The following is a 13,722-nucleotide window of genomic DNA, read 5'->3' on the forward strand; positions in this document are numbered from 1 at the left end:
GGGCGGTTGCACGTGTCAACAGTAATAAAATCAAACCGTGCAGTGTGTTTGAGAGGGAGGGGATGGTGGAACCGCTCCTATTTGTCAACCTAAACTAGCTTTGTGGTATTATTTTTCTGTTCGGATATTGTTGATGTTCTGACAAATAAAAAACATTTTTCCAACTAAAATCTTTTTCAGTAAAGTGCGTAACACTGTGTCCCTGTGAACTTTAGCGACTTAAATTGCTCCACATTCGGGACCAGGGCTCACTATTGCTGCAAGATTTCACGAGGTTCAGACATTGGGTATATAATTCTGGTGGCCGGCGTTTACCCCCCCCCCCCGGCATTTACCTCCCGGAAAATAAATACCCCTCGCATAAAATACCCCCCCCCCCGTGGAAAATACGGCGTTCCAAATTTGAGAATTTTATTTGAATTTTTTTTATTTTGATTGAGTTTTATTATTGAGTTTTAAACGCCTAGAACCTATATTCTATAACTTACCAGTGAAGGTCACTCTGTAAAGAAGAATTTATTTTTATCACAAGCTAAATATTTTCTTTCTTAATATGAAATGATGCCGTATTTTTTTTCTGTGAGTTCCTTTTATTGCTCGTTGATGTAGCAACCATGACCTTTGGGAAGCTTTCTTTGTTTCCTCTGATAGTAGTATTTCTTTTCAAGGAAAAATAAAATATGCCTTGACTTTATTTTCCTTGTCTTTATTATTCTTGGAGTTATGGCAGCTCGGGGTGCCCTTGTAAATGATTAAAATGACCCCAGTATAGTGCGTAGTTGTCCTATTTCCTTATTTTTATTGCTGGTTTTTTGAAAGCCTGGCAATTTTTTTTTTTATTATTTTTTTTTCTTTCTTTCGTTTTTCTCTGCCGTAAAAACTACATGTTAAGAATTTCAACTTTTCTTTTAAGTTTCGCAATATACAATTTTCATTGGACAGGGCTTCTGCAAAAGTCTGGACTAGATTGTAAGATTTCTTGACCTCTGCATGTAGATTTATAAATGTGGAATCTACGTTTCTAGATTTGTATGTAGCGGTCATGAAAACAAGAAACCAAGTGTGGTTTCTGAGCGTAAAATTGTTCATCATAGCGAAGGTTTTGTACTAACAGCAATATTTTCAGCATTACATAGGTTTAAGTACAAAGTAAGTGATGGGTGCGTTTCCTTGTGATGAAAATAAGATAAAATTAGATAAGATATATCTCTAAAATATAAACATAATATAAAATAAATCAGCAACAATAAGCTCACATGTAAAAAAAAAAAATCAACTTCAATACTATCTCTCCTGTAAGGCTCCATGGCTAGAAAAAAAAACAACAAAAGGAAAATGGAAAATACTAAATTTACTAATTTACTAAATACAACCGAAATACAAAATCCATTTACCCACCTCAAAAATCCCCCAAAAATACAGGCTCGGCACGATAGTATCACATTAATTCATCATCCCAAATAAGCACCAAGTCCAATCCATCAAAACCACCTCCGGGGGATAGCAAATAAAGCTTAACTATTAGCTAGAAATACCCTAACCTTCTTTTTGAAGATACCAAAAGAATGGCAGCTTTGTGCAGACTCTGGGAGCCTCTTCCAATACGTTTTTTTGAAGATACCAAACGAGTAGCAGCTTTGGTCAGACTCTGGGAGTCTCTTCCAATATATTTTTTTGAAGATACCAAACGAGTGGCAGCTTTGCGCAGACTCTGGGAGCCTCTTCCAATACGTTTTTTTGAAGATACCAAACGAGTGGCAGCTTTGAGCAGACTCTGGGAGTCTCTTCCAATACATTTTTTTGAAGATACCAAATGAGTGGCAGCTTTGTGCAGACTCTGGGAGCCTGTTCTAATACATTCTTTTGAAGATACCGAAAGAGTTGCAGCTTTATGCAGACTGTGGGAGTCTGTTCCAATATGTTTTTTTGAAGATACCAAATGAGTAGCAGCCTTGCGCAGACTCTGGGAGTCTCTTCCAATACGTTTTTTTGAAGATACAAAAAGAGTGGCAGCTTTGTGCAGACTCTGGGAGTCTCTTCCAATACATTTTTTTGAAGATACCAAACGAGTGGCAGCTTTGTGCAGGCTCTGGGAGCCTGTTCTAATACATTATTTTGAAGTTACCGAAACATTTTCAGCCTTGTGCAGACTGTGGGAGGCTCTTCCAATACGTTTTTTTGAAGTTACCAAACGATTGGCAGCTTTGTGCAGGCTCTGGGAGTCTCTTCTAATACATTTTTTTGAAGATGCCAAAAGAGTGGCAGCTTTACGCAGACTCTGGGAGTCTCTTCCAATGCGTTTTTTTGAAGTTACCCAAAGAGTGGCAGCCTTGTGCAGACTCTGGGAGTCTGTTCTAATACATTTTTTTGAAGATACCGAACCAGTGTCAGCTTTGTGCAGACTCTGGGAGCCTGTTCCAATACATTTTTTGAAGATACCAAACGAGTGGCAGCTTTGTGCAGACTCTGGGAGCCTGTTCTAATACATTCTTTTGAAGATACCGAAAGATTGGCAGCTTTTCGCAGACTCTGGGAGCCTGTTACAATACATTTTTTTGAAGATACCAAACGAGTGGCAGCTTTGTGCAGACTCTGGGAGCCTGTTCTAATACATTCTTTTGAAGTTACCGAAAGATTGGCAGCTTTGTGCAGACTCTGGGAGCCTGTTCTAATACATTCTTTTGAAGTTACCGAAAGATTGGCAGCTTTGTGCAGGCTCTGGGAGCCTGTTCCAATACATTTTTTGAAGATACCAAACGAGTGGCAGCTTTGTGCCGACTCTGGGAGCCTGTTTCAATGCATTTTTTTGAAGATACCAAACGATTGGCAGCTTTGCGCAGACTATGCGCGCATGTTCCAAAACATTCTACACGTTATATGAGGGTTGAAGTCTTTTGAAGTTTTTTGAAGATACCAAACGAGTGACAGCTTTATGCAGACTCTGGGAGCCTGTTATAATTCATTCTTTTGAAGATACCTAAAGAGTGGCAGCTTTTTGCAGACTCTGGGAGCCTGTTCTAATACATTTTTTGAAGTTGCCAAACGAGTGGCAGCTTTATGCTGACTCTGGGAGCCTGTTTCAATGCATTTTTTTGAAGATACCAAACGATTGGCAGCTTTGCGCAGACTATGCGCGCATGTTCCAAAACATTCTACACGTTATATGAGGGTTGAAGTCAGACCTCATAGATGAGGTTTGAGGAATATGTAAATTGTTGAAAGCGCAAAATGATCAGTTGGTTGATCAGAAATATAAGATATATTAGTGCATGGGGCACCAGGAAGGTGACCATGCAACTGTCGAAAAGTGGAAAAAGCCCACATTAGAAAATGAAGAGAATTTAAGTCAAGGGCTTAAACGAAAAACGGTTAATTTCCTGAATAATAGTTCTTGGCTTATCATAAAGCCTTGAGAGTGGCTTCAGTGACGAGGGAAAGTTAGATTATTCAAAAAACAAGACAATATGAAACATAAAGACTGAACTAAGCTGTAGAAAAGGGTTCTAGGAATTGACACTGGAAATATGCATTTTAGCTTTCTAAGGATTCCGAAACTCGTGGAGACTTTCACCTTAGTGTGGTCACTGTGATACTTAAATGAAAGATTTTGATCAATGAAGATGTCAAGGAATCGAGTGTAACGGTCCTTAGATTTATTTAGAGAACCTCTTGATACATGTGCCTATTTTTCTTTTTTTTACAGCGATTAAAATACAAAAAACTTTAAAGTTAAAAAACTTTAACTTTGGCTTTGCATCCAGTTATTGTTAGTTCGACCGGGTATAAAAAGTTGATGGTGTCAATGGTGTATGTTAAGTAACTTCTTTTGCATTAGTTTTGTTCTAAGTTTTTTTTTTTTGCACAATCTATTAATTTCTCTTCATAATCAATAAAAGATTGGAAATTCGGATGACACCTATTTAAAAAGTACGGTTATCAGTTAAGCCTTTCTTTCACCGAATTGTCATCATCATTGGATTTGTCCATGTATTCAGTGAAAGTTTTTTTTAAGAGTTATACTTATCACAGGCTAAAATATTCTTTTTTTCTTCATAATTAGAGAGATTTAATCATTGTTCAATAAATCTCATTTTCTTCCTCTCTGGTATTTCATTATCCAGAAGCTAATGTCAAGCTTCGTTTGTTTGTCTAGTATCTTAGTAGCCTTTTTCAGTCAGAAATAATAAATATATGCCTTGATTTTTGTCATTTATCTCTTTATTATTTTAGGAGTTATGATGGCTCGCGGTGCCCTAATTAAGCCCTGGATATTCCAAGAAATCAAAGAACAGCGACATATTGATATGCCTGCACAAGAGAGGTTGGATATTTTAAAAGACTATGCAAATTATGGATTGGAGCATTGGGGCAGTGATGCTCAAGTAGGTATACAAAAAAGGAAATGAAAAATAAAAATGTAAGAAAAAACATCTGGTGCATGTACAGTGATGTGTCTGTGCAAGAGAGATTAGCTATTGTAAAAGAGTATGCAGATAGTAGATTGGAATGTTGAGGCAGTATTACTCATGTAGGTAAACGAAAAAATAAGACAATAAAGACAAAACTAAAAGCCGTTACAGGAGTGGAGTCTGGCAGCACAGAGGGAGTAAAAGGGATTTCAATATGATTCGTATTACAAAGGTGATTATTAGTTTGGTCATAGGTAAATGACGGTGCGACTTTTAGGGGCTGGGAGAGGTCACCACGAGGCTGAGAAAAAGAAGAACCTGCACACGACAGAATGCATTGTGATTCTAGATCAAGTAAAGGCATAGCTCCAGAACGATTAGTTACTTAAATGAGGTTTCTAAGCTCTATTGTAAACCTTAGAAAGCGGTTTTAAAAAGGAAAGAGAAGTTGACATCCATACTATTGGACATTAAGAAACATTCGATTGGATCAAGCAGAGAAAAAGGACTTTCAAAATTGGTCCAGGTCACTTTGAATGACCATCAGGACCGTATCCAGGTGGGGGTTGGGGGTAGGGGGTTTTAAATCCCCCACCCGAAATTATTATCCGACTCTTAAAAACGTAACAAAAATGAATATAACTAATATTTTATGCATTTTTTCAGTTTTTTTTTGTGTAACCCTCCCCCCGAAAAAAAAAATCCTTTTTTTCTTTAGAAATACTTGAAATCAATATGGAGGAGCCATCTATTACCTAACTTCAGTGAAGATTACGTGAATTACGGGGGGGGGAGGGGGGTTGAAGCCTCAGATGTGCCCAAGTTGTTTTAATTATTTACCTGGAATTAGGTAAAACTATCTTAAGTACCTGAAATTTTCATAAGGTGCCACAAAAAAGAAGCAAAATTTTAGACAAGAAAAACGAATAATGTTGAAAAATCAATTGAAATTGTAAAAATTTAAGCATTTCAGTGTCGAACAAAAATAAAATACTATGAAAAAAATGTCAAATTATACACAAGAAAAACAAAATAGGTTGAAAACCAACTGAATTTTAACAATTTAAGTATTTCAGTGTCAAGCAAAAATAAAATGCCATGAAAAACATGTCAAATTTTACACAGGAAAAACGAAATATGTTGAAAAACCAACTGAATTTTGAGAATATACGTGTTTCAGTATCGAACAAAAACAAAATGCCATGAAAAAGTGTCAAATTTTACATAAGAAAAACGAAATATGTTGAAAAATCTACTGGCATTTTAAAAATATAAGCATTTCATTGTCGAACGAAACTAAAATGCCTTGAAAAAAATGTCAAATTTTACACAAAAAGAAAATTAATTATGTTGAAAATCCAGCTGAATTCTAAGAATTTCAGTATTTCAGTGTGTAACAAAAATAAAATGCCATGAAGAAATGTCCATTTTTACGCAAGAAAAACGAAATACGCTGAAAAACCAACTGAATTTTAAGATTATAAGTATTTCAGTGTCGAAGAAAAATAAAATACCACGAAGAAAACTCAGAGCATAAAATTCAGTCTGTTTGCTATGTGTAAAATATCGAATTTCTTTTATTCTTCTTCCTTGTTCCCAATCTAAACTGTTCCGGCCTTGGATAAGCATTCATTGAGACTGCAGACCGGATGGTTTCTATCATTAAGTAGACTCCCTCTTAGACATGTCATTTTTTCTCCTTAGAAAACAATGGAATTAACCGCTTAGGAATTATCTTTTTCTCTTATGTTGATGTTTGTTTTAAATGATGATTGACTTTCCCGGCGCTCCCAATCAAATCAAGATTGGAAACTTGAAGACTGCACATTATATAAGGAGCGGGATTGCTTTTTTACACCTGATGCATCATTGGTGATTTCTTATTTCATGTCTTGTTACCAATTAAATTTTTATACAAGTCTTAATTGAATGAAGTATTTATTGATTGACTGATGCATTATTTGATGACATGTTCATATAACTAAAAAGCTAAAGCGCAAAGATACGTGAATGCAGCTATTTTTTGACCGAAAATAGGCTTTAAAACGTTTATTGGACATACAATAATTTATAAATCCGGGACACCAAGTGTTGGGTAGGGCAGCTATTCTTCCTAGATTTTGAAACATTCTTTTTTGTTCTTTCATTAAAAATGCCCCTCCCCACTCCACCCCAGGTTTTGAAAAAAACATTTTTTATATTTTCATTTCAAAAAAGATGAAAAAATAGATCCTTGCCCCTATCCTTCTAAATTTTCGTGATTTGACGCCGCTGAATGCCAATTTACAAAAGCAATAGAATATTTGACGATTTTGTTTTTCAGGTGGTTAACAATTAGGATGAATCATAGTTAGGTAGCTCGAAGTTTCTGCATTTCTGTATAAGAACCGTGATTGTTGTTCCGTGTTCGGTTTCCCATTAATGGTTTTTGTTTTTTCAGGCTTTTTTTTTAGCATAATTGAGGTATAGAAATGAAGCGAGTCATTTCTAAACACTTTTGTTTAACGTCGTCTGTCGGTTCATCAGGATTCTAACCTCTTACATCGGATCGTATTTCAAACAGTAGGCTCTACGAGAAGTGGGGTTCAATTCCGCTTTCTAGGGTTACAATGATGAGAGAAAGGTTGAGATGGCTAGGGATTGTCCTTAGAAGGTTGCTAAGGATTGTTCTTTTCAGCCAACCTTCTAAGGTTAAACGGAAGGCAGGTCGTCCGTGGATAGGATGGGAGGCTGTCGTGAAAAAAGATTTAAGGGAAAGGGAACTTCCTGGGAGGGTGTAAAGAGAGAGGCTTTAAATATACTAGGATGGAGGAGGAACGTGCGGAGTTGTGTTAGCCTCGAACGGTTTGGTGTTGTGGTGAGTTGTTTGTAGTAGTAATAGTAGTAGTAGTAGTTCCATCGGTCCTAATGAGCTAAGATTTTGCATGTGTGTTGATTTCTGATGACAATACATGCCAATAAGGAATTAATTCATGTATTTTGATTAACACTTCATGAAGCAGGATGGTTGACTGGTATAATGCTCATTTGCAGAACTTTGATTTCTGGTCGATACAAGTATTTTAACTAAAAGGGTTGTGGACTAAAAGCTTAAAGTAGGAAGTAAAATAAAAACGCCACAAAGAACGTTCTAAAACTACTGCTACTACTGCTAACAACTCACCGCAGCACCAAGCCGCCTGAGGCCAACACAGCTACGCACGCTCCTCCATCCCAATCTATTTAAAGCCTCCCTTTTTACACCCGCCCAGAATGTTCCCATTTACTTTAAATCTTTCTTTATGATGTCCTCCCACCCCAGACGAGAACGACCTGCTTTCCGTTTAGCCCTAGACGGTTGGCCAAAAAGGACAGTCTTTGGCAATCTATCATCCTTCATCCGCACAACGTGCACTAGCCACGTCAACCTTTCTTTAATTATAGCCCTAGAGAGCGGTATTGAACCATATTTTCCGTATAGCCTATTGTTTGAAATACGGTCAGTCAGCCAAGTACCCAGAACAATCCGTAAGTAATTTCTTTAGTAACATCTAGCAAATCTTCATCTGCTTTTCGGAGCACCCATGCTGCAGAGCCATATTTGACCACTGTCATCACTGTAGCTTATAATATTGTAACTTTTGTTGGCAGACCTACCTTCCTATTCTTCAATCCTTTTTAACTGTGAAAAAAAAAACACCCTGAGTCTTAGCTATTCTACTTTTGATATCTTCACTGCTCCCACCATCTTTATTAATAATACTACCAAGGTAAGTGAAGCTGTCCACCTGATCAATCTTTTCATTTCCCAACTTCACCTTTTCACCTTCACTAATTCCTAGCCTTAGTGACTTAGTCCTCTTAACATCAATTTTCAAACCTATTCTAGCACCCTGAACTCGCAAAACCTCTGAAACTTCATTCATTTTGCTTACACTTTCATCTAGGATGCTTAAATCATCAGCATAATCTAAGTCCAGTAGACTTTTTCCTCCCCATTTGATTCCGTGGTCTCCCTTGCGCTGTTATCTCCAAATGCACCAAAAAGTAAAAAAAAACGTTCCAATTATCTAGAATAATTAAAATTTATTCAAACTGAAAGCATGGGGACTCGTGACCAAAATAAGTCATTAAGCTTAGCTTAAAATTCTCAAAGTCATAACTCAACAACTCATAAAAAACTCCCGATAAGAATAGTTGTGCGGTCCTGAAAGAACAAAAACAGTGAACATTGAATCTGAATTTTTTATTTATTTTGTGAAAAGTTACACAAACATTCATGTCCCCTAAATGCAGGAAAATTTGGAACACTAATTTTTAATGAACAAGTATTTTATATGCAGTTAAGGAGTTTTTGCTTCTAGTGGACGTCAAATTAAAAAAAGGGAAACTTGGAAAATAAAAGTAGTACCAACTGAGGGTATCCCTATATCCCCCTCCTCAGAAATCGACAAACACCTGTTTTCGTTATTTTTATTGAAAACACCCTTTTTGTCACTTTCAATGGGAAAAATGAAGAAAAAAACTTGCCCCTACCCCTAGGTTTTTAGAAATACATCTTGCCCCCCTCCCATATTTTCTTGAGTTGCTATCACTAGCGAAAAACCGGTAAAGATGTCGGTAATATAGAATGGAAAACAAAACAGCTTAAAAAGACGTAGTTTTCCTTGAAGGTTGTGTTGGGGAATCAACAGATTGTTAGTGTTTTAGTTTTTACGGACAAAAAGTGTTGTCAAGTTTAACGAGTTGCGTGGCAAAGTCGCAGTTGGCGTCCACGGGGCCAAAAATGTTTTTATCTTCACGTTTCCCATATCTTTGGAAGTTCATGCTCAAATTGAAGGATAAAATGTCGTATAGGTCCTTGAATTGCTATAAAATATACAATAACTATCTCAAATATCCTGAGTCTCAGCCCAAGGTTGATTATATTACATAATCACCTGCCTTGGGTATCTCCAGACCATTTTCCTCGGCTATCTCCGGCTATTTCGGCCTATCTCTTTCTGGAACATCAACGGCTATCTCCAGATTCCAGAGTGAGTATGGAAGCTAGGAAAAAAACTTATAAGTCACTCTTTCATCATCATATTATACATTTCACTACTGATCGTCCCTTTCAAAACAGCTTAGGAAGTGGTTTTGGCAATTACATTAGAAATGAAAAAATGTCAAATACGACCCTTTAGCGCCACTGCGACGACTATCGAAACTTCACATGTTTCAACTGGTTTTTTATCATGACTTCATACATTTTATGTCTAACGGTGTAATAAATTTTTTAAAGAACAGATTGAAGTTGCAACTGAACGGCTATGGGATCAGTAATGTGTCGTTTAAATACATCGATTTTTATTTTCTTATATGCGCCGAACAAATTAACAGTATCTTGAAACCATCAGGTTTTCAGCATTAATAAGAGTTATTTTACATACTATATTTGAAGGAAAACCCTTTGTCTCAACGGGAACATTAATCTCCTGATAAATAAACTTTCTGAAAGAAAACAGTTCTAAGAATAGTTTGCTTTTCTTCCAAGAAAAGTTTATATTTCCTAGAAAATAGGCTTAGCCCCAACGCCAAAATGCTAACAAGAAACGGCGATCTTTTTTCTTCTTTGACATCGTGAATCCTTCATTAAACGAGTAAATCCGTTGAAAAAGTAATGACTGTCTTAGTGTGAATTCCTGTTATGGTTTGAAAGCAAAGCAGAGTAGTAATTACAATGATTTTCTTACAAAAAAAGAAGGTTGTAAACCATGTAAACCATAAGAAGGAACTGCAAACCATGGTTGCAGTTTGTGAAAAGCAACAAGGCCTCACACTTGAAGCTTTCTATTTCATAGGAAGCACAACAGCGCTGCCTAAGTAAACAGTAAAATGGGCACAATGTATGCTTTATTTTTTTTTTTTTTACCAAGGCACTTCGTATGGCAGGAGGTGTCGCAGAAACTTTGGAAGGGGGTCATTCGATTGAAAGTCCTATTGCCTTTTTTAAGAGTCAAAAGTAATTGGAGGCTGACGAGACCCCCCCCCATGCAGCTTTATTCCCCAAAGAGCATCCGATAGAATTTTTAGGATAGCCCTCTTGTTCAACATAGTTGAAAGGTCCAATAACTATCTCTCCGGAAGTGGCACCCCCCCCACCCAACAGCCCAAATGACAAGTGCTGTAAGCTATACAAGCCCCCCCCATTGTTTGCACGATGTATTTGTTGTCGGGAAAGGGGAGCATGTTTGACCTTGGTTGTCCAAAAAAGCCTAAGGCATTCAGATGAGGGTTTCGGGGATTGATGAGGGGATTGTGAATTAAATTAAAACACACTATGTTCAGGTAGATTGTCAAAAGAGTGTATCCCAGGAATGACCTAGGATAATACCAAAAGGCAATATGTGCACGCTAACACCACTAATATTTCTGCTACTACTACTACCACTGCCTCTACTACTATTACTGCTACTACAACTACTGCTTATATTGTGACTACTATTCAGGCTGAGGACATAAGGTGAAAATTTGAGGAAATGTTGAGGGGGAAGTTGAACTGAATCCAAACACACTATGTGTATACTGGTTGTCAAAAGGATGTATCAGTAATATCTTAGGAACGGCTTAGCCTATTAAGTTGAAGCTTCCAGGTCATGAGGATGGGGATGTTCAACTGACCAAAAGGCAATATGTGCATAATGCTACTGCTACTAAGTTTCTGCTACTACTGTTCTACTACTAATACAACCCTGCTGCTACTACTACTCCTACTACTGCTATTATGACTCCTATTACTACTAAGAATAAGGGTACCAAGGTGAAAATGTCAGGGAACATTGAGGAGAAAGTTGAACTGCATCAAAACTCTCGCAGACTGTCAAAAGGAAAAATCAGCGATATCTTAGGAACGGCTTTGAGCGTGAAGTTGAAACATACTGGGCTTGTGTTGGCGGATGTTGATTCAGCCAAAAGGCAATATTTGCATGCTACTACTGCTACTACTACTGCTGCTGTTACTGCTGCTGCTACGACAACTATTGCTACTGCTACTACTACTACTACTACTGCTACTAAAGCTAAGGGTATTAATAGGAAAAGTTCAGGAAATGTTGAGAGGCTGTTGAACTAAATTAAAACACTATGTGTATGCAGGTTGTCAAAAGGACATATCAGCAATATTCCAAGAAGTATTTATGGCATTAATTTGACGCTTTCAGCTTTTTTTGAAGGGGATGTTGAAAAAACAAGAGATGCTATGTACATACTGCTACTAATGCTACTGCTACTGCTATAAATATTATTACTACTGAAACTAACGGTATTAAGGTGAAGTTTTCAGGGAATGCTTATGGGGATGTTGAACAAATCAAAACACCCTATTAGCATGTAGATTGTCTAAAGGGTGTGCCAGCAATACCTCATCAACGACTTAGATTATTAAGTTGATACTTTCAGTGTATATTGAGGCGAATTTTGAATAAATTAAAAGGCACTTTATTCATACTGCTTCTATTGCTACGATTACTCCAACTATTGAGGCTTATTATATTAAGGTGAAACTTCCAGGGAATGTTTAGAGGGATGTTGAACTAAATAAAGAAAAGCACTCTGTGTATGCATTTTGTCGAAAGGGCATATCAGCAGTATCCCAGGAATGGTCTAGCTAGGGTATAATTTTGAAACTTTCAGGGTATGTTCAGGGAGATGTTAAACTAGGCCGAAAAGACACAATGTGAGTACTATTACTGCTTACTACCCAAACTACTACTGTCATCACTAAAACTGCTGCTAATGCTCCTACTATTACTTATTTTTACTATGGCTACTACTGTTGCTAATGCTAAGAATATTCGTAAAACTTTCAGGAAATGGTGAGGGCGGGGTTAAACGTAATCAAATCACACTAGGTACATGTGGGTAAAGTGCAAATTATGTTCGAGTCTTTAGAAGGCATGGGGGGTGTCAGCCTTCTCCTCTTAGTTTCTGCTCGTTTTGAGTTTGATTCTGTATTTTATTGAAATTTCTGTTTGTTTTGAGCTTCATTTATTTATTAAAGTCGATCTGTGGTAGTTTTACGCTGGAAATATTATTTGACTTTATTTCTGCTCATCTTTGGTTTAATCTAGCTCTTTATTTTTCTTTGAAAAACTTCTTTTGTGGATTTTTTTTTAAATTAATATTTTTTGAAGGCATACAAAATAGAAAAATCCAAATAGATGGAATGGTATCCTCCGAAGCAAAGGCTACCTGTTATTCTACCATACAAAATATCAGAACTAGCGAGAAAAATCAACGCTATGGGGCGGGGAATAACTGTTTCACCGTTTAACAATTACGTTTTCACTATTTTAAGTTTTACATGTTTATATGGTAATTATATTTACCCAAAACATAAGCAGATATGATAAGCAGATGCACAAATAAACAGATGGAAATATCTAAGCTGACTTAACAGCGAGCATAACTCGAAACTAAGTCTATCGATTATCAAACTGATCTTGTCATACAAAGACAAACATATCAAAACTAGAAAGAAAAACAACACTATGAGGTGAGGTATGAGTGTTTGACATATGAATGTTTACACCTGTTTTATACTCGTTATATACGAGTTCTAACCTTTAACCATGGACACAGCTCAACAAGTAGCGTCCTTCGCTCCCTTATTCATTCCTGGAATCTGTCGTAAAACGGCTGAGGGTCTCCCCTGGGGCAGAAATTTTAGGGGCGCAAAATTTCAAATCAATAATCAAACGGTAATAATCAGTTTGTAGTTTTTAAGAATTTATTTTTATTAAGATAAGTAGAGGGCGCAGCTAATAAATGAAAGTAATTAACTAATTATTATTTGATTAATAAAATAAAAATAAATTAAAAAATAATTTAAATAATAATGATTAAATTTAAATAATAATCATTAAAGATAAATTATTCATTAATTAATTAATTGAACTTTATTTTGTTAGTAAACGAAAATTTTGCTAAAACTTGGCCAGAAGATTATTGGGAAACAGGGGGTGGGGTGTGCTAATCAATATTTTGCCCCTGGGGCAAGATTTTGCCCCTGATTTGCTTCGAAACAGTTACGCTGTTGCAAATCACTATGTATTGTTATTTTTTTGTATTCCTTTTAGACCAGGGCACTTCGTTTTGAAGGATTTGTCATAGAAACTTCGAAAAGGGCTCATTTAATTAGAAATTGGAATGGCTTATGCCCTTTTTAATAGTTGAAAGTGATCGGAGGACAACTAACACCCCATCCACGCCCGCCATTTCCCCAAACACATCCAATCAAAATTTTGAGATAGCCATTTTGTTCGACGTAGTTGAAAGGTCCGGACATTATGTC

The 13,722-nt window shown here is 36.6% G+C and overlaps 1 protein-coding gene across 6 annotated transcripts in view; it reads left to right on the forward strand.

Annotated features, from left to right (window-relative positions):
• Dus3 (Dihydrouridine synthase 3) overlaps window positions 1–13,722 on the forward strand; it is a 122,198-nt gene that overhangs the window by 79,238 nt on the left and 29,238 nt on the right. For all 6 annotated transcript variants that reach the window (XM_089085659.1, XM_089085655.1, XM_089085654.1 and 3 more), the window contains exon 10: window positions 4,231–4,382. In XM_089085659.1, coding sequence (XP_088941785.1) covers window positions 4,231–4,382 — 152 coding nt within the window. The remainder of the gene's footprint in view (window positions 1–4,230; window positions 4,383–13,722) is intronic.

Source organism: Artemia sp. Qi Xiang Cuo, chromosome 3 (assembly GCF_049724085.1).
Source record: "Artemia sp. Qi Xiang Cuo chromosome 3, ASM4972408v1, whole genome shotgun sequence".
Classification (NCBI taxonomy): domain Eukaryota; kingdom Metazoa; phylum Arthropoda; class Branchiopoda; order Anostraca; family Artemiidae; genus Artemia; species Artemia sp. Qi Xiang Cuo.